Source organism: Podarcis muralis, chromosome 7 (assembly GCF_964188315.1).
Source record: "Podarcis muralis chromosome 7, rPodMur119.hap1.1, whole genome shotgun sequence".
Lineage (NCBI taxonomy): Eukaryota > Metazoa > Chordata > Lepidosauria > Squamata > Lacertidae > Podarcis > Podarcis muralis.
Genome location: NC_135661.1, coordinates 71,589,621 through 71,616,899, shown reverse-complemented (window position 1 = coordinate 71,616,899; position 27,279 = coordinate 71,589,621). Strand labels below are relative to the sequence as shown.

The window sequence follows — 27,279 nt, the reverse complement described above, 5'->3', positions numbered from 1 at the left end:
ACAGGACCCGCCCCTCCCGCGAGTACCTCCCCTTTGCCTTTCCTCGATTGGCCCGCTCGAGTGGGCTGGCCTATCCTGAGCGCTCATTTGGCGCGCTCGGGGTGGGGCGGCGCGAGAGGGGAAGAGCCTGGTGAGGAAGAAGAAGAAGAGCTCGTGGCGCCGCTTTCCCGCAACGGTCCCTCTCTCGGCGCGCGCTGCTCCTCCTCCTCCTCCTCCTCGCGGCATGTGGCTCGGCGGTGCCGGTGAGCGGCTGCGCGCGGTGCCCGTGATTGTGGGGACCCGCCGTTCCGTGAAGGTGGCTGGCCAGGGAACGCCGCAGAGCCTCTTCCCCGGGGTGGGGGTGGGGGTTTCGGGCTCCCCCTCCTCCCTCGGGCCCCGCTTCTCCAAGCCCAGAGTTTGGGGGTCAATCCAAGTCTCCTCGACGTGCCTCGCCTCAGGCCTGCAAAACCCTGGCGAGGGAGGGGGGGGCACGGGAGCAGGCAGGATTTACGTGGGGGGAGGGGCAGAACCTCACTGAGTTATTTTTTTTAAAAAAAATGATTTAGGGCCTGTCCTCCCCCCTTGGCTACGTCCATAGAGGGGGGGCAGTTTTGGGGCGGCACCCCTGAGCCACGGCTGGCTACCATGGGTAAACTAGGCAGCGTCCCCACATTTTAGGAAGCCTCTTCCCTCCCCCCACAAGCAAAAGAACAACCATTTGTGCAGCAGCTTCGCGCCTCCTTTATGCAACCAGCCAGCCTCCGTCTTCTTTGTATTTAACATTGCATTGCATTCATTTCATTATTAATATTAATTGCATTATTAATCCTATAAGGAAAAAGCTGTTAAACGTTGAGCAACACAGATAACTAGTGATAATTGAGTCACAAGGTTGCTGGAGGAACTAAGACTCTTTTATTGGGGAAGTCGTTTAACAAAATAGGAAGAGTGGAAAAGTACACAGATATTGGCACAGAAGCACGTGCATTGGGGTAAGAGATTCAACACGGCTGGACCGAGTTGCCAAGGGGCTGCTTAAAGCAACCAGAAGTAGCTTTCGTTCCATTCTGAGTTCATTTGGCTATGCAGGGCTGCCCTAACCACTAGGCGGGGTTGCTAGGTTCACGCCCAGAGAAAGCACCAATGCGTGTCCTGCATTACAGAGAGCAGTGGTGGGGGCTGTACTGTTGGAGAAGCTGGCCACTGACACTGCTGCGGCAGCATGCTTAGTGCTGGTATGGTAGGGCCAAAGGGGCCTTTTCGTTTCTGGTGGTGGCAGCTGGGTGGCCACGCCTGCAAGGGAGGGAGATGGCTTTGGGGGAAGGCTTTGCTGTGCAGAAGGCCCCACATTCAGCTTCCAAGGTAGGGCTGGGAGAGGTCCTCTGCCTTGAAACCCGGGATAGCTGCTGCTACCAGTCAGTGTGGACTGTACTGAGTTAGGTGGCTTAATGCCATGACTCTGGATGAGGACTCTTCCTCGGTTGCCTTCTTCCATACACTTCTGAGGCTTCAGTTCCTGTACCTGATGGCTTGGCTTTGCCAGGCAAAGTTGGGGGAGGTGGGGAAGATAATAAACCACCCAATCACCACCCCATGTCACAGTAGGATTCTCATCATCACTTGAATGAAATTGTATGGACTCTCCTTCCTTGGAGGTTTTTAAGCAGAGGTTGGATGGCCATCTGTCATGGATGCTTTAGCTAAGATTCCAGCATTGGACTAGATGACCCTTGGGTCCCTTCCAGCTCTATGATTTTATTGAATTTTAATGAATTGGGGAGGTGGAGGTAAAAGGTGTATCAAAGTGGGAAGAGGGCAGCTCTGTGTGTAAAATATCTGGGTGTGGAAGAGAATGTTGCGGGTGATCCTCAAAGACAGAGGTGTGGGTTAAAATGACTGGTGGGCCGTGCCTTCAGCTCTTTCCCTTCTGCTCAGGTGTTTTGTCACCTACCTCTGGCCATGCAGCTTAGCTTAACTTTGCATATGAACCAGTGCTGCTTTGTTTATAAGCAATAAGCCAAGAACAAACCTTAGCTTCCACGGTTTGTGGAAAGAAAATTGGGTGCTGGTTCACATGTAATGTGAAGCCAAGTTTTGCGAGTAAGCTGTGGTTTATTTCTGACCATGGCTTATTGCTATCAGTGAACCAGGACAGTGTGGTGGGCTTCTTTGGGGTTTCTTGGCAGCTGCAACTAATGGCTCCTAGGATCCTTGTGTCTATCAAGTCTCTCTAAAGTGTTCTGTAACTTCTTTCATAGATTTTGCTCCATTCACTTGGATGACTTTTGCTCTTTTTAAGTTCAGTGACCTAACAGTGTGAAAATAGCTTTGCAACTTATTTTTATTCTGATCTCATTCCCAGGTGGCTATGACAGTAGTTATGGTGGCAGTGGATATACACAATCACCTGGAGGGTTTGCGTCACCTTCAGCAACCCAAGGCGAAAGAAAATCGGTACGTAACTTGCCTGTAACAAGTGAGGACTGTTACACTTCTGAAATTTTATTATTATTATTTGCTTCCCTTCTGAAAGAGTTGTCGTATTGGTTTCATAGAATGAAATACACTTTGTTACAGAAATAATGTTTGGATCACAACTGTTCCCCTCATCTGAGGACAGAGCTGAATTTGCTGCTGCTAGGCTAACCTATTGCCCTTGGGTGTAGTGGTGCAGACATTGTTCCATCACCACTGTTGAAGTAAGAGTCAGTTGCTAGTCTGATTCCTGTCTATATTTGGAATGGGCTAGGGCACTATCTTTTTCTTTGCCTTTGGCAGCAAAAAGTATTGTGTGGGCCAGTTGTGCTGTACTGGTCCTCATGACTCATTAGCATGTTTATTTTATGTGCAGGTTTTAATAGCTGGCTTCTTGGTGTATAACAGTTATAATAGTTAACACCACAAAAATCCCATTCTCTCGAAGCTAGAAATTGACATTTTAACATTTAAACTTGATAATGGCAGTCTTAATTTATGTGGAAAGAGGTAAACTGTGATTTCTATTGGTGGCAGTTTATTTGTGGATCATATTTTAGGAATTTTTACAGGCTTTGTAGTTTGTTACGCATTCATTTTAATTGTTTGCAGTGATCCATAGCAGTACAATGATAATTAATTAGAACACTTTTACTATTCTTGCTTATTTTTTATAAAAGTTTATCATTTCTTCCTCTAAGCATTCTTGCTGTTCTGTGTATATATTTTTTTCAAGCTGCAGCAAAACTTGTTAATTGAACTCTGCAATATATATTTTTCTTTTCAAAGAGCAAGTTCCTGAAGATGAAAATTTTAAAATATTGTCTTTGCAGAGGTCAAGATCACAAAATATTGTTCCCTGTACAGTGTCCCAGTTACTTTCTGCTGAACAGGTAGATGATGCTTTCAGGGTCCGAGACGTTGAGCTTTCACAGGTAAGCTGGCCAGCCACACTGCTGTATATTGTTCTGGGATTAAGGAAATCTGCCATGTGCCACTTGGATTGTTTTACTAAAGTACTCCTCAGAATTTCCCTACCTGCTTCCTTAAATCGAGCATTCTTCTCAATCATGAGACATCTCTGCTGGTTGTGGGAAACTATTATTCATTTGGGGTGGATAGATTTGTGGGCATTAGTTAATAATATATAGAATGTTACATTATTTAACTAAATGCCCTTGAGATAGTTTCTAAGCTTGTGATACAACTTGAAGCTGTCAGTAAGAAATGTCATCTGTTTCTCTGTGCAGGTCATTGTTGTTGGCATAATCAGGCAAGCAGAAAAAGCACCAACAAACATTCTCTACAAAGTGGATGACATGACCGCAGCCCCGATGGATGTCAGGCAGTGGGTCGATGCAGATGTAAATATCAGTTTGTCTAAACTAAGAGAGCCAGCATAATGTTATAGTTAGAGTTCCTGACTAGAACTGGGGAGACTTGGTGGTAGGAGACTTGCCTGGCATCTTACCTTTCCCTCCTTTTCCTGTCCAGCAGAAGTAGAATGCATAATTTAAAATAGGTAATGCAAGTTACATAGAATTTAACTTCATTTGGTGCAGAATTTTTTTTATTTGGCCTAGTGTCTGTCCAGTCCCTGCCCATGATTGTTCCACAGGTTTGTGATCAGGCAATGATGTATTCTTGCTTGTATCCATTGCAGTAGAAAAACTTGTAGGCAAGCAGTCATAAAAACAAGAGGAGCCCTTCTGATTGGACTATGCAAACTACTGTCATCTCTCTAACTGTGCCATAATTATGGAAAAGTGAGAAATTGTGTTTTGAATGGCTTTACCCATATTGTTATAAGTATTCTATATGATGGTTGTTAAAACACTTTTCTCAAGTTTGATTACCAAATTGCTGGTAAAGGCCAAGAAACCACTATCCTATTCTCAATTTTATTATACAGGAGGCAGGTAGTGAGAATGTTGTGGTGCCTCCTGGAACATATGTGAAAGTTCTAGGCCATCTGCGATCTTTCCAGGTAAGAAGACAAGATTATCCATTACTAATATTACTCTTAGTAGGGACGCGGGTGGCGCTGTGGGTTAAAGCCTCAGCGCCTAGGACTTGCCGATCGAAAGGTCGGCGGTTCGAATCCCCGTGGCGGGGTGCGCTCCTGTCGCTCGGTCCCAGCGCCTGCCAACCTAGCAGTTCAAAAGCACCCCCGGGTGCAAGTAGATAAATAGGGACCGCTTACTAGCGGGAAGGTAAACGGCGTTCCGTGTGCTGCGCTGGCTCGCCAGATGCAGCTTGTCACGCTGGCCACGTGACCCGGAAGTGTCTGCGGACAGCGCTGGCCCCCGGCCTATAGAGTGAGATGGGCGCACAACCCTAGAGTCTGTCAAGACTGGCCCGTATGGGCAGGGGTACCTTTACCTTTACCTTTAATATTACTCTTCCCTCCCACACACCAAAAGGACTAAGCCTTGCTATACAGAGTCCTGTTCATTTTTTGTGTGACTATTAATTACTCAAGTAGGAAGGATCTGTGCTCCTGTGAAATCAGTCCTTGATACTTAATTTGAAATGTGTTCCTCCTCTGTTGGGAATTGCATTGTATTTAGTTTATTAGTAGATACACTCTAGCTTCGTTGCGATGGAAGACATGCTTCCAAGCCTAATATAAAAAGGTAAAGGTACCCCTGCCCGTACGGGCCAGTCTTGACAGACTCTGGGGTTGTGCGCCCATCTCACTCAAGAGACACTTCCGGGTCACGTGGGCAGCGTGACAAAGCTGCATCTGGTGAGCCAGCGCAGCACACGGAAATGCCGTTTACCTTCCCGCCAGTAAGCAGTCCCTATTTATCTACTTGCACCCGGGGGTGCTTTCGAACTGCTAGGTTGGCAGGCGCTGGGACCGAGCAGCGGGAGCGCACCCCGCCGCGGGGATTCGAACCGCCGACCTTTCGATCGGCAAGCCCTAGGCGCTGAGGCTTTTACCCACAGCGCCACCCGCGTCCCACAAGCCTAATATACCCCTCTCCATTTTATTCACCACTCTATAAAATATAGTGTCAGAACAAGTGGATTTGGCATATGTGAAAACAATATTCCCTCTAGAGAAAGAATATGATTTGTCAACTTCTGGTGTACCAAATTCATTATAATTCTTCGAAAATGTTGATTAGTAGTGGTTCATTTACCAGTATATTCTTGGATGCAGAAGACTCTTTAAGATGTGGGGCTAGTCCTCCACAAACGCTGAAAATTTGAGCTTTGGCTTTAAAAGGGAGAGTGAAAGTTTCTTAAGATCATGAACATAATTAGGAAAATGCACTAAACCATTGTTTTAAGATGCCGCTAAAATTAGCAGGGAGCACATTTACATTTTTTAAAAACGTTTGTTTCCCCCTATCACTAATGTAAAAAATTTAGAAGCTAACATTTTATCTGTAAGTTGCCTTGAGTCCCTGCCAGGAAAAAGGCAGGGTATAAATAAATATATAATAGTAATACCTGGGCAATAACTGTTCAATGAGATGTCATTTGTTTCCTTTATCACAGAACAAGAAGAGCCTGGTTGCATTCAAGATCCTGCCGCTTGAAGATATGAACGAATTTACCACGCACCTGCTTGAAGTCGTAAATGCCCATATGATCCTCAGAAAAGGCAATATGGTACATGTAGAAACGAGGCGCACGCTAACCTTTTCATGGAGGGCAAACAACTTTGAAACATTTGATTGAGCAGCACAGAAAGTGTTAGCAAGCAGGAGGTTTGCACTAGCACAGCCAGAGGGGCCTTGGGTCTTTTTCAGTGGCACAGACAACCTCCCAACAACCCTATCTTTTAGAATCTTGTAGTTGCCTTTCAAATGTTTTTCCCCAGTTCTAAAACTTCTAATTTCACACCTGTAGTATTATATAATAACCAAAGTTGGTGGTTGTTCCTTTTCCATGTATCTTAGCCCATGTCAATGAAGATGCCGCAACCAGCTGGTTTGATGGGGATGGGCAACACGTCAAGCTATGGAGGAAATGGCGCCTTGCCAATGAGTGGGCTCACAGCACACCAAACTCAGGTATGCATAAGGATGACAGGACAATTCTGGGCAGCGTGTCAGATTTCTTGTATCTGGGTCACTTTTGTTGCCTTTTCTAATGAGAATAAAAACTCCTGGCTTCGAACTCATTGCTTTAAGCCCCTATATCTACAGAGGCAGCAGTCTGACTGCCTCTTCTGAATTTCTGTCATGCACACCATTTATTGTACTTTGGGAATTTGCCATACAGTCTAGTCATAAATGCAGTGGGTGATAACCAATTCTAGTCATGCTAAGACTAGCCCTTTCAGTGGGTCTACTCATGAGTAAAACTAACATTAGATATCAAGCAACATAAAACACTAAAGCAGCCTTCTAGGAGTGACAGTTGGCTGTGTAGAAAGTGGGGAACTTCCCTGATTGGCAAAAACAAAACCCTAAGAATGAACTGAATTGCAACAGAGGAGATTCACATAAGCTAGAGCCTTGCTTCTTTTTCATGTAAGCATTGCTTAAGGTAGAGTAAAAACACTTCTTGCTGTGTTCTTCCCCTGAGATCAAGTACAGAAAGCTGCATATGAATTATTAATTCTGTCAAAATGCCCCAATTACTTTTGCAAAATTATTGTTAAAAATACATATTATTTCCAACACTTATTTTTGATCATTTCTATTTTGTCTTTTTGTTAATAATCAAGGCAGCTAAATAAAAAATGAATATCAGCTAAAATGTTATAATTTGATGTGACAGTGACAAACACACAGTAATAGTATGAAATACCAAACCATCCATCATAGTTTAAAAAGAATAATATCAGAATAAAATCCTGTTTGGATCATAGCTTGCTAAATATCTTCCTGAACAGGAAGGCCTTTAATTGTTCTCTAAAAATGTGCAAGTAGTCTTTGTCAGTAGTAGTTTAACCTCTTTATTATCAGTTAAAGATAGTATATTATTCCACTGCTGAAAGTTGATTTGCTTTTGCTACACCTCTGTTTAGAATTTCAGCAGTTATGTTCATCATGACAACAGGAGGAATAATATTCTTTCTTAAAATTGTGATGTGCATTGAACGTATTTCTTAAAGCAGATCAAGTATTAGTCTTGGAAGTCTATACTGCACTGCTATTTGTGTTTGGGTAACACTGTTTTATTTCTTTCTGTTCAAGATTCTGAATTTGATTAAAAGCTCCACATCTGCTGAGGGGATAAGTCTTCAGGATCTGCAGTCCCAGTTGCGTAGTATTAATCTGCCAACACTGAAGTACGTATATATAGGCAGCCTAGGCTTTTGAAAGGAGAACTTACCCAGTGTTTATCTCAATTTTCCAATTGGATCTTTTATTTCTTGTTCTCTTTTCCAGGAAAGCTGTTGAATTTCTTAGCAGCGAGGGACATATCTATTCCACTATTGATGATGAACACTTTAAATCTACAGATGCCGATTAATGCTTTGTTTAGATATAATACCTTGGTCTAGTAAACTGTTAGACCAAGATCATCATATCTGAACTGAGTTGAAGTGTCCTTTGAATTTGACTGTTATGGAATAAGTGGTTTCTGCCCAGATCAACCATCAGATGATAATGCAGAAGTGACAACAAGCTGTACATTTATAGAAAGTAGTATCTTTATCTGTTGATGGTGAACTTACTATTCTGGATAGACATAAGTAGTGCACAAATTTATAATAGTATTAAGGATACACAATCAAGTGTATGTATTTCAGAAGAGAAAAATGGGCTTGATGGGAAGAACATACAAACTTATAAGTCTTTGATCGTGTTATATTTTGGGCAATTTTAGAAGTGATCACTCCACCCAGCTGTGACCCTTGACTGGTTGCCATGGTTTGGAAATGGCATGTCAGATTTCTCTATAGGTAGAAGAAAAATGCTTAGAGTTATATTTTTTTTAATTCTGAACACGTCTGTTCCCCACTGCACTTTGAATGCCAAGTAGCCTTTTTTCAAGAAATATTTCCTATCTCAATAAAGCTATTTTTATTTTGCATCAGTGTTTCTTTGTCTTTTGTTGAGAATAGTTGATCATGCAATTACTATATATAGCTAACGCAAAGGTGGGGAACTTCTCGGTCTGGGGGACTCTGGAATCTAGCGTGGCATATATATTTTACTGCAGTACTGATAAGACCTAAAAGCTAGGCTTTTTTTAGTGTGGCATAAAAAGTAGTTCAGTGACATTAAAAAAGAAAGTCAGTCAAGCCTCAAAATTTAACCACCACTTGCATTTTAGTTACGCTAAAATAGACCGTTGTCAATACACAATGGAAATGCAACTGTGCAGTTTTGAAATAGGCAAAAGTCTTATGTTGAAACCCTTACCATATTTGTGTTCCCAGTACACTGGTAAAAAACGGCTGCATTTGAATTGCAGACCCATATCATTTTATGCTTTAGCACTTTTAATGGTAGCTCTTAGGCCCCAGAAATATGTCATCTCCAAGGGAGTCTGGCAGCCCAGATAGGAGGGACCCCTTATAGTTTCTATGTACTGCATTGTGTTTGGCATGGTTGCTTTTTGCCTAAGGTTACCACATTTTTCCCCTGATGAATCTGGGGACTCTTTCCAACTTTAATGGATTTTGTATGGGGACTGATTGGTAAATCTGGGGACTGTCCCCGGGAAATGGGGACATCTGGTAACCTTATTCTAGCCTAACTTCAGGTCCTCATTTTACTGTAAGGGTGGGGACAGGCTACAGTACTCTTAAAAACCCTCTTTGTTGCCAAAGCTAAGTCTCCTGAAACAAGGAGATTGCCGTTCCTTCACCCTGGGTGGTCTTTGGTAATGTTGATTCCTTGCAGTGCTGGTGACTTATTTTGGAACCAGACTTCCTTTAGGTAAAGCATAAGGACACATGTGAGGCTCTAAAGACCACATTTCATACGTTGTGCTTTCTTCAGAATGGAGAAAGGGGTCATGGTCTGCCAGTTTAGGGCTTGGAAGTTATAATTACAGTCGCACACAGTCTCTCCTGGCACTGGGCTCAAAAGCAAGGCTGCTGCTGGGCAAAAACAATGGGGGGAAAACGAGCAGCTTGTTATAGTGGCCTAGGGATGGACAAATCTGTTTCTGGTGTAATTTCACAAGTGTTCTTTCGCAAGTCCATTCTTAACCCATTTCTACATCAACCTCTGAACACGAATGCACACGAAAGCTCATACTAATAACAAACTTAGTTGGTCTCTAAGGTGCTACTGGAAGGAATTTTTTTTTATTTTGTTTCGACTATGGCAGACCAACACAGCTACCTACCTGTAACTAGAACCTCTGAACATGGTTATCTGAATATGTATTTGAGCTCAGGGTCCATAAATTCAGTGAAGTGTGCAGTATGACATTCTGATTGGTGTATTAGTCCAGGAAGTGTAAAGTTGATCATGCTTGCTTAAAAATACAGAATTCCCCTCATTCCTGAACTGGCTCTGACCATGGAAGTGGGGAACGAAAGACCTAGCCTAGCACTGTGGCTTTGTAGACAGATATCTCAGTGTTTAATAACAGCTCTTTGCAGTTTGGAAGTCATTTCATAAACCTCCTTAACTTCTTCATAGTCATGATCCGAATCATCACTGAAAGCTGTGCCTGAAAAATAATTCATGTAAAATATTTATTATATCCCACTATGGTACTTTTGCATTCTGAAAGGTAGCATAAAAAAATAACAATAATACACACTTCAAATCAAGCAACAATTTACTGAAGGCAGCAAAAGAAAATGTAAAAAAGTCATTGCAGGGAAATTTATTCTATATCCTCAAGTGTTCTGCATTAACTGCACATTGACCTGCAGTGTAGGATTGTTTGATGAGTCAGGTGAGATTTTCACAAAGGAGGCACCACTGTAGAAATGGCTGTGTCTTGCCTAGTCTAGCTAGTTGGCAGTTCAGACAGGAAATATAACACAGGACCTTGGATCATGATTTAAAGAGCATAGCTGTCAACCTTCCCTTTTTTGCGGGAAATTCCCTTATTTCAGTGCCATTTCCTGCTGCTATCCCAGATTGTTAGATATCCTGTAGACTCCCCGGGACAGGTGAGGTTGCTGATCCCTTATTTTCAAATCTGAATGTTGACAGCGATGTTTAAAGAGGCATATAAGGATCACTTGCCATATGAGCCTAAAAAAATGAGTTTGACACCTGTACACCCAGCATGAACTTAGGCCTTCAGATTCCTGCAGCAGGAACTTCACTCACTATTCCCCACAAGCAGCCCTGGTCAGCATAAATAGGTAAATTATTTTATAACACTGAGGCAGGTGAAGAAGGATAATGTTGCCTCAGCAAGAATGTGAAGCCAGGTCTCTCTCAGGCTATGTCCAGTACTCTACCATCAATACACTGTGAAGGGAGTCATGCAATTAATACAAATCATTTTTATCTACTTATTCTGTTGTCCTAGTGTTGATATCCAGGGACTTGCAGGTGAAGACCTCTACTGTTGATTCCATTAATTTCTAAGATTCCTTGCTGCTAAACTACTTTATAATTTAAAACTCCATTCTAATCTCTGATGCACAAGGTTTCCCCTTATTGAATACAGGTGCAATTGGAACAGTTTACTTGTTAAGGTGTGTCCATCCTTTTCATAATTTCTTGGGAGTAATCTGATTTCATAGGTTCAATTTCTCAAGCATTTGCATTTCTAATTGATTCAGTCTTGCAATGATATTTATCATTAAAAGTGCTAGCATTCAGCCTCTTCTTGGACTTTTATCCTCATTTTCTCAACATCTGTGCTAGTCTGGCAAACTGCACCCCTGTGCTCCCAATCCATCTATTCTGACTAGGGTCTTTCACGTCATCTGCTATGTGATCTTTTAACTGCAGCTAACCGGGATCGACAAGAGCATATGCTCTTTTGAGTTATGGTCCCTTTCCCACTTAGCCTGTTTGCTCCCCTTTCCAGAGAATACTGAGCTAATGATTTGGGAGATCTAGGGAGAATTTGATTGGTTTGATATGTTCAGTGCCTTCACTGTAATTCAGAGCTGGGGAACCTCAGGCCTAGGGGCCAAATGCAGCCCTCTAAGCCAGTGTTTCCCAACCTTGTGCCTCCAGCTGTTTTTGGACTACAATTCCCATCATCCCTTGCCACTGGTCTTGCTAGTCAGGGATGATGGGAGTTGTAGTTCAAAAACAGCTGGAGGCACAAGGTTGGGAAACACTGCTCTAAGCCTTACTGTCGGGCTCTGGGCAATCTACCCAGGCCAGAGCCCTCTCTAGACTAGCTTCATACGCCCTTGAGTGTTTTTGCTTGGCTGATAAATGAACTGATAAATGACTTGCTTTCCTGGATGGAAGACAATGAGGAATGTGTGTAGAAGCTAGCTTACTCAACAAAGTATTCATTGCTCCACCCACTTTTTCCTTTGGCCCTTAGGCTGAACAAGGCTCCCCACCCCTGCTGTAGTTGTTCACAAGCAAAAAGTCATTATACCTGTGGTTTGTTTCTCGGGTTTAGAACACTCCTGGAATCTTTGACGTTCGCATTCCATGGTGTACTCATTAAGATTGTTCAGGACACTCCCGCTTGCGCCTGTTTGCTTAGGTCCAGAGAAGGGAAGTTTTGCAGGCTCTCTAGATGTGCTGCTTGACTTGCCAGAAGGTAACTGGTACAGGAAAACAGAACAAGTATTTTTCCCCCCTGAAGGCAATTTATATCTTAAGATGCTAAGACCAGTTTAACAAACCTACTAAAAACCCAGCCCTTAACTTCTGTCTTTAAGAAGGAAACTTAATGATTGCTTCAGAAGCCAGTGGGATAAGCTAGGTAAAGGTAAAGGGGCCCCTGAACATTAGGTCCAGTCGTGGCCGACTCTGGGGTTGCGGCGCTCATCTCGCTTTATTGGCCGAGGGAGCTGGCGTGCAGCTTCCGGGTCATGTGGCCAGCATGACTAAGCCGCTTCTGGCGAACCAGAGCAGCACACGGAAACACCGTTTACCTTCCCGGCGGAGAGGTACCTATTTATCTACTTGCACTTTGATGTGCTTTCGAATTGCTAGGTTGGCAGGAGCAGGGACCAAGCAACGGGAGCTCACCCCATTGCAGGGATTCAAATCACCAACCTTCTGATCGGCAAGTCCTAGGTTCTGTGGTTTAACCCACAGCGCCACTCACGCCCCTGTGGGATAAGCTACTGCACAGTAAATAAGCAGAGGTTAGCAGGCTAAGAAGAATCTTTTAGCAGTGTGTTAATAGTTGAGGGCAGAGCTGGATTTTGTGGAAAGTGCCCTCCTAGAGTGCCAAAGTGGGAAGTGGGTGTCTGGCTCAGGAAGCAAGGCAGTGGGGTTGAGGTAGGGCTCCTGTGTAATTAGTTAATTTTACACTTAACTGAATGGTCTTATCAGGGGTGGATGCTTAAGATAGTAATGTGTATTACAGTCATACCTCATGTTACGTTTGCTTCAGGTTGCGCGTTTTCAGGTTGCGTCCCACAGTGACCCGGAAGTACCAGAAAGGGTTACTTCCAGGTTTCGCCACTTGCGCATGCGCAGACGCACAAAATGATGTTACGCGCATTTGCTGAAACGGCGAGTTGTGACCTGCGCATGCTCAGATTGCGTTCTTTTCAGGTTGCGAACGGGCCTCCAGAACGGATCCCGTTCGCAACCAGAGGTACCACTGTACTTCCTGGACTTCAAATGGCCTTACAGGGGTTGAAGTTATTACTTTGCATAACTGTTGTTGGACCATTCCTGTTTATTGTGTTGAGCCATCTACCCTGCCATCCTCTGTACTGTCAGAAAGTCAGAACGAACTTTCTGAGCGTAAACACTGTTAGACAGTGGAACGGTTTCCCTTGAGAGGTTGTGGACTCTACTTCCTTGGAAGTTTTTAAGCAGAGGTTGGGTGAACATTGTCATGAATGCTTTAGTTGAGATTCCTGCATTGTGGGGGGTTGGACTAGATTGTCCCCTTTGTCCCATCCAACTCTATGGTTCTAGGATTGTATGATTCCATTATTCTAAGTCTTAACCAGATGGTGCTCTTCCTTGCCACCTTCTGTCTACTCAGCTTTCCCCTCAACAGCTGAGATAAATAACACAAACATTTCATCTTATTTTGTCAAGTTGGCAACTCTGACCTGCATGGCCAATGTTGTACTAACATTCCTTTTCTTTCTTTTTTAATTCACTGGAAAAATGATAAAAGGTAAAGGTAAAGGTACCCCTGCCCATACGGGCCAGTCGTGTCCGACTCTAGGGTTGCGTGCTTATCTCGCTCTAGAGGCCATGAGCCGGCGCTGTCCAAAGACACTTCCGGATCACGTGGCCAGCGTGACAAAGCTGCAGCTGGCGAGCCAGCGTAGCACACGGAACGCCGTTTACCTTCCCGCTAGTAAGCAGTCCCTATTTATCTACTTGCACCCGGGGGTGCTTTCGAACTGCTAGGTGGGCAGGAGCTGGGACCGAACGACGGGAGCTCACCCCGCCGCGGGGATTCGAACCGCCGACCATACGATCGGCAAGTCCTAGGCACTGAGGTTTTACCCACAGCGCCACCTGCGTCCATGATATCCATGCCCAATTAACAAATCAGTGGGTGGCAGGGGGCGAGCACAATTGTGATTAGATCCATGCATGCAAAGTTAGCACCTTGTGTTAGGAATTAATCATTCATTCAACTCGTGCATCAAAGTCATGAAATGGGCCACCTATACAATTTTTTTAAAAGGTATTCAGAAGTTGAACAAATGGAAGAGGGGAATCAAAAGGCACTACTTGTTGGGAGACACAACTAGGTTTGGAGATGGTTCTGCCCTTACATCAGTATTATTTTGTTTGCTCCTAGGGACAGCACACAATTTGGCTTTCCCAATCTTTCAATATGATGAAACTGGTTCTGAACGAGTGAGAGTTATCTTTATTCATTTTTAGATTAGGTGTACCTGTGTCGTAGCAGACACAATTTTAGAAGAAGCATTCCCAAATGAAAGAATGCCTCTTCTGAGATACCTGCAATCTATAAACTTAAGGCCACAAAATACAAATAAGTATTCTTTGTTTAAAAACTTGCTGGCTTATTAAGCAGTGGCAACAAGCTGTGCTATCATAATGATTAAGTAAATGATAATTTTAGGTTATATTTTAGTGGCCAAGTTTTAATTTATATATTTTTTAACTTGCTATATCTGTATTGTCCCTGCTATACCTAATTGCAAATTCAAATTTATCCCTATCGTGTTTTATGACTTCCTTGATACTGTGGGCTGGAACTGGTCTGTGACCGAAATAATAAATTCATTCAGTGGCACCTCTTTCATCAGTCAGTTTTTTGGAAATGCATTACAGTGGTACCTTGGTTTGCGAACTTAATCCATTCCGGAAGTCCGTTCTTAAACCAAAGCATTCTTAAACCAAGGCGTGCTTTCCCATAGCAGCAGGGGACTCAATTTACAAATGGAACACACTCAACAGGAAGCGGAACATGTTCTTATTCCAAGGCAAAGCCCACAAACCAAAACACCCACTTCCGGGTTTGCAGTGTTCTTCACCCAAGTTGTTCATAAACTAAGCTGTTCTTAAACCAAGGTACCACTATAGTTGACTAAACGGTTCCAGTCCTAGTATTTAATGCTTTGCACGAACACATCCTGCCCCTGCTGTATTTCTCTAATTCTCCCATATTCCTTATTACCTTAGATGTTTCTGCTGCAGTCTTCTCTCCTCCTTTGGCCTTTATGAGGTCCGTGTTGCACCTTGAGTCCTTTCGCTTTGGAGGTCTCGGAGGTGCTGATGCACTGCTGGGCAGTAACTTTAGCAAACGATAATAAAAGGCCTCTGTCAACTCTTCCACCGCCGGACTGGAAGTGGGAGGGGTGGCCTTTGCTGGCCCTCCAGTGAAGAAGAGAGACATGTCCAACCACTGTGGAGGAATGTCAAAGGTGAGAGCTGGCTCCTTAGCCAGGCTGATGGTGAGAAATTGCAAGTCGATCCTGGTCTCCAGGGTCAAGACAGAGGAGCAGCCTAGAGGATCAGAGGCACAGTCAGTGCTAAGCACCTTGACCTCACAGGGCAGCTGCAGGTGCTCCACTGCCTCAGAGATGGTATATTTGCGGCTGTCACGGACATCCTCTACAAAGCCAGCTTCCAAGAACAGGGGCACATGGATTTGCTCTCTGTCCTCATCTCCATTGTCCCTGCAGCACACAAGCATGTCCACGGCTGAAGGCTTGTTGGCTCTCGTGACCCACAGCACCTCTAGCCGGTCTCCTACACTGAACAAAGGAAATTCCCCTTCGCTGCTCTCACAGTCCTTGGTGACAACGACCTGCAGTTTCTTGGTGGTGGCTAAACTGAGGGCCAGCTCCGAAGTGCAGCTAAATCTGCGTGGGCATCGGCGAAAGCGGCCTTCGTGGCTGCTGGAGAGGAGGAAGTAGCAGGTCCGGGTCTTGCCTTTGCGAGAAGAGGCCAGGACCCTCCATGCCGAGGACTTGCTGTGGATGTGAATCTGGCAGCCCTTCTGTAGGTGGGAGAACCAGTCGCTCTGGAAGACTGGCAGGCTCTCTGGGGCCTCAAGGATCTCTGCCTCCGCTGGCAGGGCTTCCTCCATTGCCAGAACCTCGCTGAGCATCAGCGGCTTAATAAAGTGGATGTGCCGTGACTCCTTGGTGACGTCGACCACCTCTACATCCAGGGTAGAGTTGATTTGCACAACGTCGTTTCGAACTGGAGAAATAAGCACCACATGGTCATTAAGAGCCCTGGGAAAGATTCCCACAAACAGGAACCTGACCATCAGTTGAGACATCCTGTGGAAGCTGTCTTTGGAAGTTGGGTGGGAGGCTTAAGGGAGAGAGGACTTAACATATTATATATATATATATATGTATGTATATATATCCACCTGTTGCCATCATTATTGTCTAGACTCCAAAGACAGCCAGTCTTGATCTCAAACCAGTAATGCAGAGGTAGGAAACCTGTTTCCCTCCTGCGGGACTTCAGCTGCCCTCAGCCGGAGGGCCACAGTTTCCCCATCAACCGCTTTAATGATGTTTCATGCTGTCCCCCTTTGCCCAGTTTACTGTTATATTGAGTTCCTTGTTTCGCTGCTTTCTCCCCTGGCATTTATTGTCTTACCTGTGCCTCTTGTGTGTTTCAATAGTATATTAATTTTTAAAAAAGTGTTACTAATGTAAGGTTTTAGTCAGTTGTGAAGGGCAAAACAAAACACAAAGAGGTAATATGTAAGTGAAGGATTGGGGGCAGGGAAGGGGAAAGAGTGGCACCAGTCTGGTGCCTTCGAGGGAAAAATCAAATCCTTTTGTGGCAAGGGTGGCTTAGCAGTGCCACAAGAAAGAAGCAAATTGCAAGAAATCAGTTCCACTGTCTGGCTGCAGTGTTAACTCAGGACTGGAGAACCTGTGCAACTGGTCAGATGTTGCCAGACTACAGCTCCCATCATCTTTGACCCTTGGCTATGCTGGCTGGGGCTGATGGGAGTTGTATTCCAGCAAGATCTGGAGGGCCACAGTTTACTAACCCTGTTTTGATTTCATACTGCAGCAGCTTTCCTCCTGTACCAAATAGCAGTTTCAGGGGCAGGAGGAGCTTTGTATGGGTGAAAGCCCTTCCCTTGCACCACACAGGCTTCTATTTTAAAAGGATGAGGCATGAAAACTGGGCAGTATTCTGACATGTGCCATCAGCGCAACAATTGCTGCTAGTGTAGTGGGACTTCCCCCCTCTTCTCCCTTTGCCCATTCCAAATATGTTCCAGTGTGTTGGGGAACCCCCAGAACAGATTTAGGGGGTATAGAAGGGGTTTCAGTTGCACAGGCAAATAATCCTTATGCTGCTCAATCATCCCCAACCTTTAAAAAATTAATCATTTCTGCAGCTTGAACCTACTTCCGGGTAGTTGAAATACTCTATGTATTTAATGTAACAAATAATTTAAAGATACAGATGGGTAGCCGTGTTGGTCTGCCATAGTCAAAACAAAAAAAATTCCTTCCAGTAGCACCTTAAAGACCAACTAAGTTAGTTCTTGGTGACTCATTACCAAACTTAAAACTCATTACCAAACTTAAAACCATGGACAGACCTGGCCTGAACAAAGACATTGGATTCTTATCTCATTATACATGACAAAGCCATTTTTCACCTTCTCACCCCTTGCTTTTTCCTGTAAGACCTACTGCAGTCGTTAAGAGTCTTCAACAGGCTCATCACAGCTATCTGCCAATCACCCATTCCCACCACCCTTCTGAGTAATACCCCTCCCCACGTTCTCACTATATAGAAGGATCTGGCAACTTCTGTTTCAGTGTATCTGAAGAAGTGTGCATGCACACGAAAGCTCATACCAAGAACTAACTTAGTTGGTCTTTAAGGTGCTACTGGAATTTTTTTTTGTTTTAAATAATTTAAAGTATTTTTTGTAGATCTGCAAACCTTGGGGTTCTCCAAGCATACTGTTAACACCTCCCTTGTACATGGTTGGGGTTATTTTGGCTGTATAATCAATGACACAGTTTGAATATTGAAAAGAGAAGGAATGATATTGCTAGTGCTTTGCATTTTATTTACTACTGCCATTCAATTCAAAAGCCCAACATAAGGACAATAAATTTAAAACACACAACTGTCAATAAATATAATAAAACAGTACAGTGGTACCTTGGTTCTCAAACCCCTTGGTACTCAACTTAGAACCCAAACACTGCAGACTCGGAAGTAAGTGTTTCGGTTTGCAAACTTTTTTTGGAAGCCAAATGTGCTCCATTTTGAGTGTTATGTTTCCAATTTGAGTGCCACGCTTCCGTTTTGAATGTTGGGCTAAGGTCTGTCTGTTTCTGCTATTTATTTTGCGTTTTTTGTCTCTGCGGCTCTTTTCGTTTTGTTTTTGTGACTGTGTGGAACCCAGTTCAGCTACTGATTGATTGATTGTGTGACTGCTGTACATAATTTATTGCTTTCATTTTATGGATCAATGGTTTCGTTAGATAGTAAAATGTCATGTTAAATTGCAGCTTTAGGGCTTGTTTTTAAAAGTCTGGAACGGATTAATCCGTTTTGCATTACTTTCTATGGGAAAGTGTGCCTTGGTTTTGGAACCCTTTGGTTTTGGAACGGACTTCTGGAATGGATTATGTTTGAGAACCAAGGTACCACTGTACCAATCACAGTGGCAGAAATATATTGGCCATCAAACTCAATTCCCAAAAGCCTCCCAAAAGAGCTGTGCTACAACCAGCTGGTGGAATGTATATGGCGATGGGTCCAGGGTGGTTTCCTTGGGGAGGGCATTCCAAAGCATCAGTGGCATGACTAAAAAGGAGGCCTGCTTTTTGTACCCACCTGCCTCACAGCAGTCAGAAGGGTAAGGACCTTAGATCACCGAAGAGCATCTGCTTTGCATGCAGAATGTCTCTCGGGTTCAATCTCTGGCATCTCCTGCCTGAAATCCTGGAGAGCTGCTACCAGTCAGTGTAGACAGTACTGAGCTAGATGACTCAATGCCTGATTTGGGATAAGGAAACTTCCTGTGACATAGACTCATAGAAGCGTAGACTCGTAATGAGTGCCCACACTCATTATCAGTGGCATTCCAGAGTCTACAGGGGAATCCCATCACCTGCTGCTATGGCTGTACTCGGATGGATCTGCAAATGGTATAAATATGGAAACCATCTCTGTATCTCTCTGTCTTTGGAGAACTCGCTACGTGCACCAAAATTCTTCAGCATCGGTGGCAAGAATGGCAAATCTGCCTCTTGATTTCTCTCTCTGATTTCAGTAGTGTTAAGGTCAGCTTTCCCTATCACCGCATCAACTTTTGATTTCTTTTTAAATTTCATGAAAATTTATCAGCATTGTTGTGCGATTTCCTCCTAATATACACATTTGTATTCACTTTTGCCTAATATACACATTTTTGCTAAACAGTTTCCCCCAAAAGAATGCATTTTGATGTGCTTTTCACTCGTCTACGAATTTTTATGCAGACTCTGCCCTAGTATATAAATTTTTGTATACATTTACTTGGCTGGAGAGCTGCACTGCAAAATTTGGAGACTTGTGAATTTTGAAGGATGGTTGTGTTTCAGTTTGCCTATTTCTTCAGAGAGTGCCAGTTAGATAGGTTTCAGAGTGGAAGTGAATTGAATTTCACACAGCTGCCATTTTTGTAACCCATCGCCTGCTATCAGATTCTTTAAGCAGGGAGATGTTGGAGTCTGAACCTGGAACTTCCCATGTGCAAAGCAGGTGCTCTATCAGGAAGGTATGTTCCCCGAGTAGACATTTTGGCAGATGTGTACACATGCACCTCGCCTTGCAAAGGCAAACCAAATCACGCTCTTCCCTCCACCAGGCCTTCCCAGCCTAGAGGAAGCCGCAGCTCAGTCTCTACTTACAATGCATTATCGCTTTCACTTTATACGTTGGGTAGAGCTGGACCTCACTCTTGCCAATTTCCGGGCAGGTTAGCCTCTTCCGCCGCAAGACTGCTGACCGCAGGACCTCCTGGATCGTGTAGCGCTGTGGCTGTTGGCAGTCCAAAAACTTGTCCTTGCGGAAGGGAGAGCCCCGAGAGAAAGATTTCTTCTTTGCTCCACGCGGCAGTTCTGAACTGGGCTGAAAAAGACCTGGGGGGGGGGGTATGCAAAATTTGAGTTATTATTTTAAGTAGCTATATCCTGAGAGGGGCCACCTGCAAATTGCCAGGGTGGCGGTGGTGGAGAGGACACCGATTTGCATAGCAACTTCATGTGCTAATTTATATGTGAAGGTGAAGGGACCCCTGACCATTAGGTCCAGTCGTGACCGACTCTGGGGTTGCGGCGCTCATCTTGCTTTACTGGCTAAGGGAGCCGGCGTACAGCTTCCGGGTCATGTGGCCAGCATGACTAAGCTGCTTCTGGCGAACCAGAGCAGCACACGGATATGACATCATGTATGTTAAGTTATATAAGGAGAGACTGGAAGCAGAAGTGGCTCACGAGTCGTGTGTTCCAGCGGAAGTCCACTGTAAAAGTAAACGTAAAAAATCCACACACACCCAGTCATGCAGGAAGGTTCACATGCTAGACCCATGATCTGTGAAAATTCCACTGTGGGCACTACTAAAAAGGGCAGAGAACACTTTTTTGTATTGTAAACTGCCTTGAGAGCATGGGAACCTTCAGCTGAAGGACAGAGTACAAATTTAATCAAACAAGCAAACAATGCACATACCTTTAAAATCCAGCGGCAGCTCATATATGTGCCCATTCTCCACATTCTTGCAGGAGATGTTCTGCAGCTGAACATCAATAATTTTCATCAGATCTCCTGTTGATAAGCAGCATTCATTGCCAGAGACTTCATAAACAGATCCTGGAGAAAGTGGAGGTCTTAGTTAGTATACAGGAAGCCAAACTGCTAGCAGGGTGGTTAAAAAGACAATACTGTAAAAACATTAGTCATCATCAAATATCCTTTATTAGGCATAGCAAACCACACATTATCAAACAGACACCGTATACAAATTGTGCAAAATACGAGCTCAGCATAACAAGGTTTGTCCCAGTCAGATCTGTAACTCCAGAGGAAATCAATTTGCATAAATAATACAATACAACACTACCACATCACTGATCAATTAAGAACCACTCAATCTCTTTATAATGGCCTAGTCTTTCTACATGGACAGCACTCAAAAATTCAGCCATTATTAAAGTAATTTATAATAAATAAATAATTATAATAATGTTTTTAAAAATTACTTTAAAAACATTATTAATTAATTAATTAATTAATTAATTAATTAATTATAAAAGACAATATGGTCTAGTGGGTAGAGTGTAGGACCAGAGCTGTGGTGCTCCTAGTTCAAATCCAGGGAGGTACTTTGAAGAGCTGCTGTCTCTCAGTTTTAGGAGCCCCCTCTCTTCTCTCTAATGTTGGGAATAGCAGTATTGTCCTACCTTTCAGGAATGCTGTAAAGATTTAAAAAAGTAATGAAAAGCATTCTACAAATGCTAAGTATTATTATTATAAGATCAGATTATTATTATTAACCTAGATAGAAGTAGGGCACACAGCCACTCTAGGTGGGAGAAGTAATGCAACTTTTCCTTACAGGTTTGGGAGTGGGGGGGGGGGGAAACGAATCTGTTCAAATAGCATTATTTGTTCCTCTTTTTAATGCCCCTTGGAAAAGAGGTAGCCTACATCTGCTTCATCAAGTGCATGCAGAATCCAAATGAGGGAAGGGAAGGCACAGGTGTGTGTCTGACTCAGAGCCAGCCTCAAGATTCAGGACTGGATAGAAGTAAAAAGCCACACAGGTGAGCAATGACTCAGGCCAGTGCTCCCTTGCCCTAACAGACCAGAATCAAGTGACTAAAACCAGCACAACACCTTCCCACTCTTTCTCAGATCTCTTTTCCCCCATTCTTCCTTGCCCTCCCCATCTAACCCCATTTTGCCCAATATCCTTTTTCCCAGCCACCAATCACGGGCCCCATCGCTTTGAAGCAGACTTCCTAGCTTGGTACTATGGAAATCCCTGAAAGCATGAGACCATGGGTAGGCAAAGTAAGGCCCAGGGGCCGGATCTGGCCCAATCACCTTCTCAATCCTGCCTGTGGACGGTCTGGGAATCAGCGTGTTTTTATATGAGCAGAATGTGTCCTTTTATTTAAAATGCACCTCTGGGTTCTTTGTGGGGCATAGGAAGTCGTTCATTCCCCCCCCCCCAATATAGTCCGGCCCCCCACAAGGTCTGAGGGACAGTGGACCAGCCCCCTGCTGAAAAAGTTTGCTGACCCCTGCATAAGACTAAATAAAATCTGAGTCATTTACAGATGTTAAATCTTAATTCACATCTCTCTCTCTCTCTCTCTCTCTCTCTCTCTCTCTCTCTCTCTCTCACACACACACACACACACACACACACACACTCTTATACACTGTTTTTTGTTTAAAGCAACCCTCCAAGTTCTTTATGATGCCGTTAGCCTTTCCAATTTGCATGTTCCTAATTTGTATACACGCCATCCTCAAATTGGTATTCTCTATTCTGAGCATTCTTCAATCCACACAACTCTATGCCACTTTCTGCTGTCTGTTTAGTAGGGGAAAGAAAGGGGAAGCCCACTGGGCCTGAAATAAACCAGCCCCCTGCCGTCTCCACCCCCATACAAGCTACTCTGAAGGCTTCTGCTTACCGTAGCTTTGCCCTTCTTTAACCCAAGGCCCTGCAATCTGTCACAAGAACTTCCTGGTTTCACATACCCAATCTATTTTGTCTTCCCGGTAACTTCACCAGTTCCCACTTTTCAACTTCTCTGACGCAATATGTGTAGTTTCGCCCTTCTGCTTTATAGCTTCCCTCAATATCTTCCACGCTCAGGCCAAAGAAATAAAAAACCCAATGCAATTAGCGATGGGGCAGAAATAATCTGAAATGCATACTGCCAAATTTGCAGTGTCCGAAACAATACACAAACTGAAACAGCCCTTTTTCGAAATTCATACTTCACAGAATATTGCAATGCAGTTCTTCAGCCGTGTAATGTTTGCAAAAATGCAAATGGGTTGTTGTTGTTAGAATCTGTCTCGAAATACAATGGAGTGTTGCCTCCAGGGGCGAAGTCAAATCAGCGGAGAATCGCAGAGCTTGCTGTGGCTGCAGAGGCCAGTAATGTCTGCCTCTCACTTTGTTTTTGTTGCATTAGCAGAACCAAAGTGAACTCTGCAAGGCACACATCTGGGCAGTGTATATGGACGTCCTGGGCTGCCTCAACGACATGACCCACCCCCTCAGCCTTGCTGATGTGGCACCAACCTGGCTGCAGGAGTTGCTGGAAGGAGGCGGACAGAAGCCATCCAGCCATCTTAGGGACTCCATTTTGGATTTGAGTAGGTTTTACTCCTTAGGCTTTTCTTTTCCAGAAGAGGTCCTACAAGGCAGCATATGAGTGAAGTGTGCATACAGTGGTACCTCGCAAGACGAATGCCTCGCAAGACAAAAAACTCGCAAGACGAAAGGGTTTTTTGTTTTTTGAGCTGCTTCGCAAGACGATTTTCCCTATGGGCTTGCTTTGCAAGACGGAAACGTCTTGCAAGTTTGTTTCCTTTTTCTTAACACCGTTAATACAGTTGCGACTTGACTTCGAGGAGCAACTCATAGAATGCGGTGTGGTAGCCTTTTTTGAGGTTTTTAAAGACTGGTGATTTTTGAAGCTTTTCCAAAACTTTCCCGACACCGTGCTTCGCAAGACGAAAAAAATCGCAAGACGACAAAACTCTGGGGAACGAATTACTTTCGTTTTGCGAGGCACCACTGTATTAGTGACAATTACACCCCAAAATCCATTATATAAGGAGAAATTGCTTTACAAAAATGTGCACAGAGTGGTACCTCAGGTTAAGAACTTAATTCATTCTGGAAGTCCATTCTTAACCTGAAACTGTTCTTAACCTGAAGCACCACTTTAGCTAATGGGGCCTCCCGCTGCCGCTGTGTCGCCGCTGCACAATTTCTGTTCTCATCCTGAAGCAAAGTTCTTAACCTGAGGTATTATTTTTGGGTTAGCGGAGTCTGTAACCTGAAGCGTCTGTAACCCGAGGTACCACTGTATTGGGCAAAGTGACATACTATTGTGTATAATAGGAGAAATTCACACAAAAATGCTGATGAATTCTCATAAGGACTTAAAATAAATAAGTGAAATCTCAAACCAATTTGGATCTTTGAAGGACTGAACTTAAGAATTAAAGAGAGAGAGACAGAGAGAGAGAGAGAGAGAGAGAACTGAGGGAAACCAAAATTGACAGATTTACCCACCCATACAGATAAAACAGGATTTAGTACAGGAGACAACACAGAAGCCCTGGCTGGATCAATGTGTGAGAGAATGAAGTGAGAAAGCAAAGCCCTGCTCTCAAAGTCTCTGCACGTTAGTACCACTTTAGACCAGGGATAGTCAATGAAGTGCCCTCCAGAGAGATTGTTGGACTACAGCTCCCATCACCTACAACCAGCATGGCCAGTGGTCTGGGATGATGGGAGTTGTAGTCTAGCAAACATCAGGAAGGCAATCATGGGCAACGCAGACAAGAGGTTTGCATGCCACAAACGCACACCATTTAAAAATAAAATAAAATCTAAGATACACTTGGAATCCCCACACACTCTAGACTCACACTTATCTGCTGAAAACAGGTTTCTTTCTTCAAACTTTTATTTTTCTTACTTTCTCCAAAACACTGATGTAATTGCACACGTGATTGTTTGTGACACAGACACTTCCATTTTTCAAAACTGTGCCAGTTATAAAGGTGTCTTAACAACATTGGTCATAATAGCAAAACTTTTATTCAGTCAAAACAGTCTCTTAACACCATCTTAGCCATCTCTTAATGCTTTATTTCACTTCCCAAATTTACTCCAATAAACCTTTGAGGATAAGATGATTATCATTACATATATCTTTTAAAAAGGTTGCTCATTCTCCTCTTTCCAAATTATGGCATCAGAATGCAATGTTCAGGCAGAAGCTCACTGGGTGCTTTTGGTGCCTTAACACCATCTTTCTACCTAGCATACATATATAGCCTGAAATGTGGAGGAGAAAGACTTTGTGCTGGCCATCGGGCAATGGGTTTTCCCACCTGCCTTGCCCCACCAACCAACCCTAGGAGCATTATCTGCAGATGTCTTTTCACAAACTGAACAGAGTGGAAGATTATTAGTCATGGGGGTGGGGAGTGTGGGGGTGTGAATTCAGCAAAACTTAAGCTTATTTTTTAGTTGCTATTTTGTTAATGTTAATATTGTTTTATAGATTATGAATGCTGTAGTGCATTGTGAATGCTGTAATTGTGTTTTTGTTTTGTTTTTTAAGAATAAGAGTTTGGATTTGATATCCCGCCTTTCACTCCCTTTAAGGAGTCTCAAAGCGGCTAACATTCTCCTTTCCCTTCCTCCCTCACAACAAACACTCTGTGAGGTGAGTGGGGCTGAGAGACTTCAGAGAAGTGTGACTAGCCCAGGGTCACCCAGCAGCTGCATGTGGAGGAGCGGAGATGTGAACCCGGTTCACCAGATTACGAGACTACCGCTCTTAACCACTACACCACACTGGCTCTTCTGTAATTGTGTTGTTTAGCTTTTTTTTTTTTTAGTTGTTTTGTTAATAGTGTTTTAGAGACGGTAATGGTTTTACTGATGGTTTGTGAAATATTTTATATGATTTGTGTTGTGTTTGTGATGTTCTATTATGTCATTCATTGTTTGTAAGCCACTTTGCAATTTATGTGAATGAAAAGCGGCATAGAAATAAAATAAAATAAATCAAGTCAAGTCAAGTCAAGTCATGCCACTTCAAGATCCAGCTTCTTAACCAACCTGATGCATTGCTGCCCCAAGGCCCCCCTCCTCTCCAGCCTCCACTTCCGCCTCCGATTCTAAACTGCTCTGTGTCACAGACTCTTCCTGTTCACTAAACCCTGTTACCTCTTCAGCTTTCAACACCTCCTCCCCCCAGTCTGCTCCCTCTGACCACTCATCATCATCCCACCACCAATCCCTGGGCTCTGAGCCTTCTTCCCTTTGGGGTTCCCCACAGCTGCTGCCTCCCACCACCTCCTCTGCATCCAGCCAGCCCATGGCAAGTGGTCCGTGGAAGGAAAAGGCTTGGGGACCACTGTTCTATAGTGCTAGCAATGGAGCTCTATTAATTAACCTTGACCTTCCATCCTCCCAAGTAAATGAGTTGCATAAATGCTGCACCATGGCTCCTGATCACATCCAGGAACAGCCTTGCTCAAGTCACTTAGGAAGGTAAGAAGAGCCCTCAGAAGCCAGGAAAAAAGGCTCACCTAGTCCACCATTCTGTTCTTCACAACAGCTGACCAAATGCCTCTGGCAACCCCACAAACAGGCCCACACGAAAGCCACAGCCTTCTCCCATTTTTGCTTGCCAGCAACAAACATTTCAAGGTATACTTTCCCTGAACATGGCAGTCCCCTTTTGCTGCTATTGGCTAACAGCCACTGATTGACATATACCGTCAATTTGTTGATAAGAACAGGGGGGAAAAAACATGCCAATGTCTTCTTCAATCAGAACAAAGGTCAATTGAGCTGAGGTTTCCATTTCCCATAGTGGGCAAGCAGATACTTTTGGCAAGTCCAAAAGCAGGGTGGGAGATCAGCTACGTCTCCTGTTCCCACTTCCCCACTTAGACATAGTTGTGGAAGGAGTCCTCACGCACAACTCTTTCACAGTGAGCAACACAGTCATTGCTTCCCCAAACACTGAACACTGACCATCCCATCCACAATGGCTATGCAAATCAATCCCGGCACATCGTAACAGCTTTTTGAGCAGGTCTTGGCAGAGGGGAAGCTGCCAGGTACACTTGCACTGGACCTTGGAGGGCTAAGTTGGGAAGGGGGGCACCGGGGGCTTGCTGGCCTTGTGCTGTCCTGCCAAGAACAAGACTCTCATCCCAGGCCAATCTTGGCTTTGGGTTAAGATTGCAGCTGAAGCTTTGTCTTAATTACAACCAGCATGCTCAAAAAGCTCCATTACTTGTCTTCACCTCCCGCCTCCCAACTTTAGGATGAATCTGCTGGCGGCAAAGAGAGAAGCAGTCAGTGATGCTCACCTTGGAAGTAGACTCCAGAGCAGATCTTCACCACTCTAGGCAAGGAGCAAAGATCCAGATCGCAGATGTACTGGTGGAAGGAAACAGAATCCATAACTCCTGTTGCAGGCAGTGCTGCCAAAGTGTGTGGGAGTCTCTGCTGCTCTGCAGGACAGCTGTGCTGCGTCTGTGGATGTTCAGCTGTGATTTTCACTTC

General features: G+C 44.0%; 2 protein-coding genes across 3 annotated transcripts; one reads left to right on the top strand and one right to left on the bottom strand.

Annotated features, from left to right (window-relative positions):
- The first annotated feature begins 89 nt into the window (after positions 1-89).
- Positions 90-8,455, top strand: RPA2 (replication protein A2). 2 transcript variants are annotated; one of them, XM_028742749.2, is made up of 9 exons: positions 90-242; positions 2,342-2,433; positions 3,288-3,389; positions 3,705-3,818; positions 4,367-4,441; positions 5,965-6,078; positions 6,369-6,482; positions 7,614-7,708; positions 7,809-8,455. In XM_028742749.2, exons 1-9 carry the CDS (start codon positions 224-226, stop codon positions 7,891-7,893), a joined length of 810 nt encoding a protein of 269 aa, XP_028598582.2. In that variant the 5' UTR covers positions 90-223; the 3' UTR covers positions 7,894-8,455. The 2 variants fall into 2 exon arrangements, with proteins under 2 accessions (XP_028598582.2, XP_028598584.2); XM_028742751.2 differs by lacking the exon at positions 3,705-3,818.
- Positions 7,163-27,279, bottom strand: THEMIS2 (thymocyte selection associated family member 2). Its single transcript, XM_028742740.2, has 6 exons — positions 27,084-27,279; positions 20,658-20,798; positions 19,838-20,068; positions 15,112-16,142; positions 11,911-12,082; positions 7,163-10,053 (listed from the first exon to the last, which is right to left on the bottom strand). The coding sequence occupies exons 1-6, from the start codon at positions 27,175-27,177 to the stop codon at positions 9,956-9,958; spliced, it is 1,767 nt and encodes a 588-aa protein (XP_028598573.2). The 5' UTR covers positions 27,178-27,279; the 3' UTR covers positions 7,163-9,955.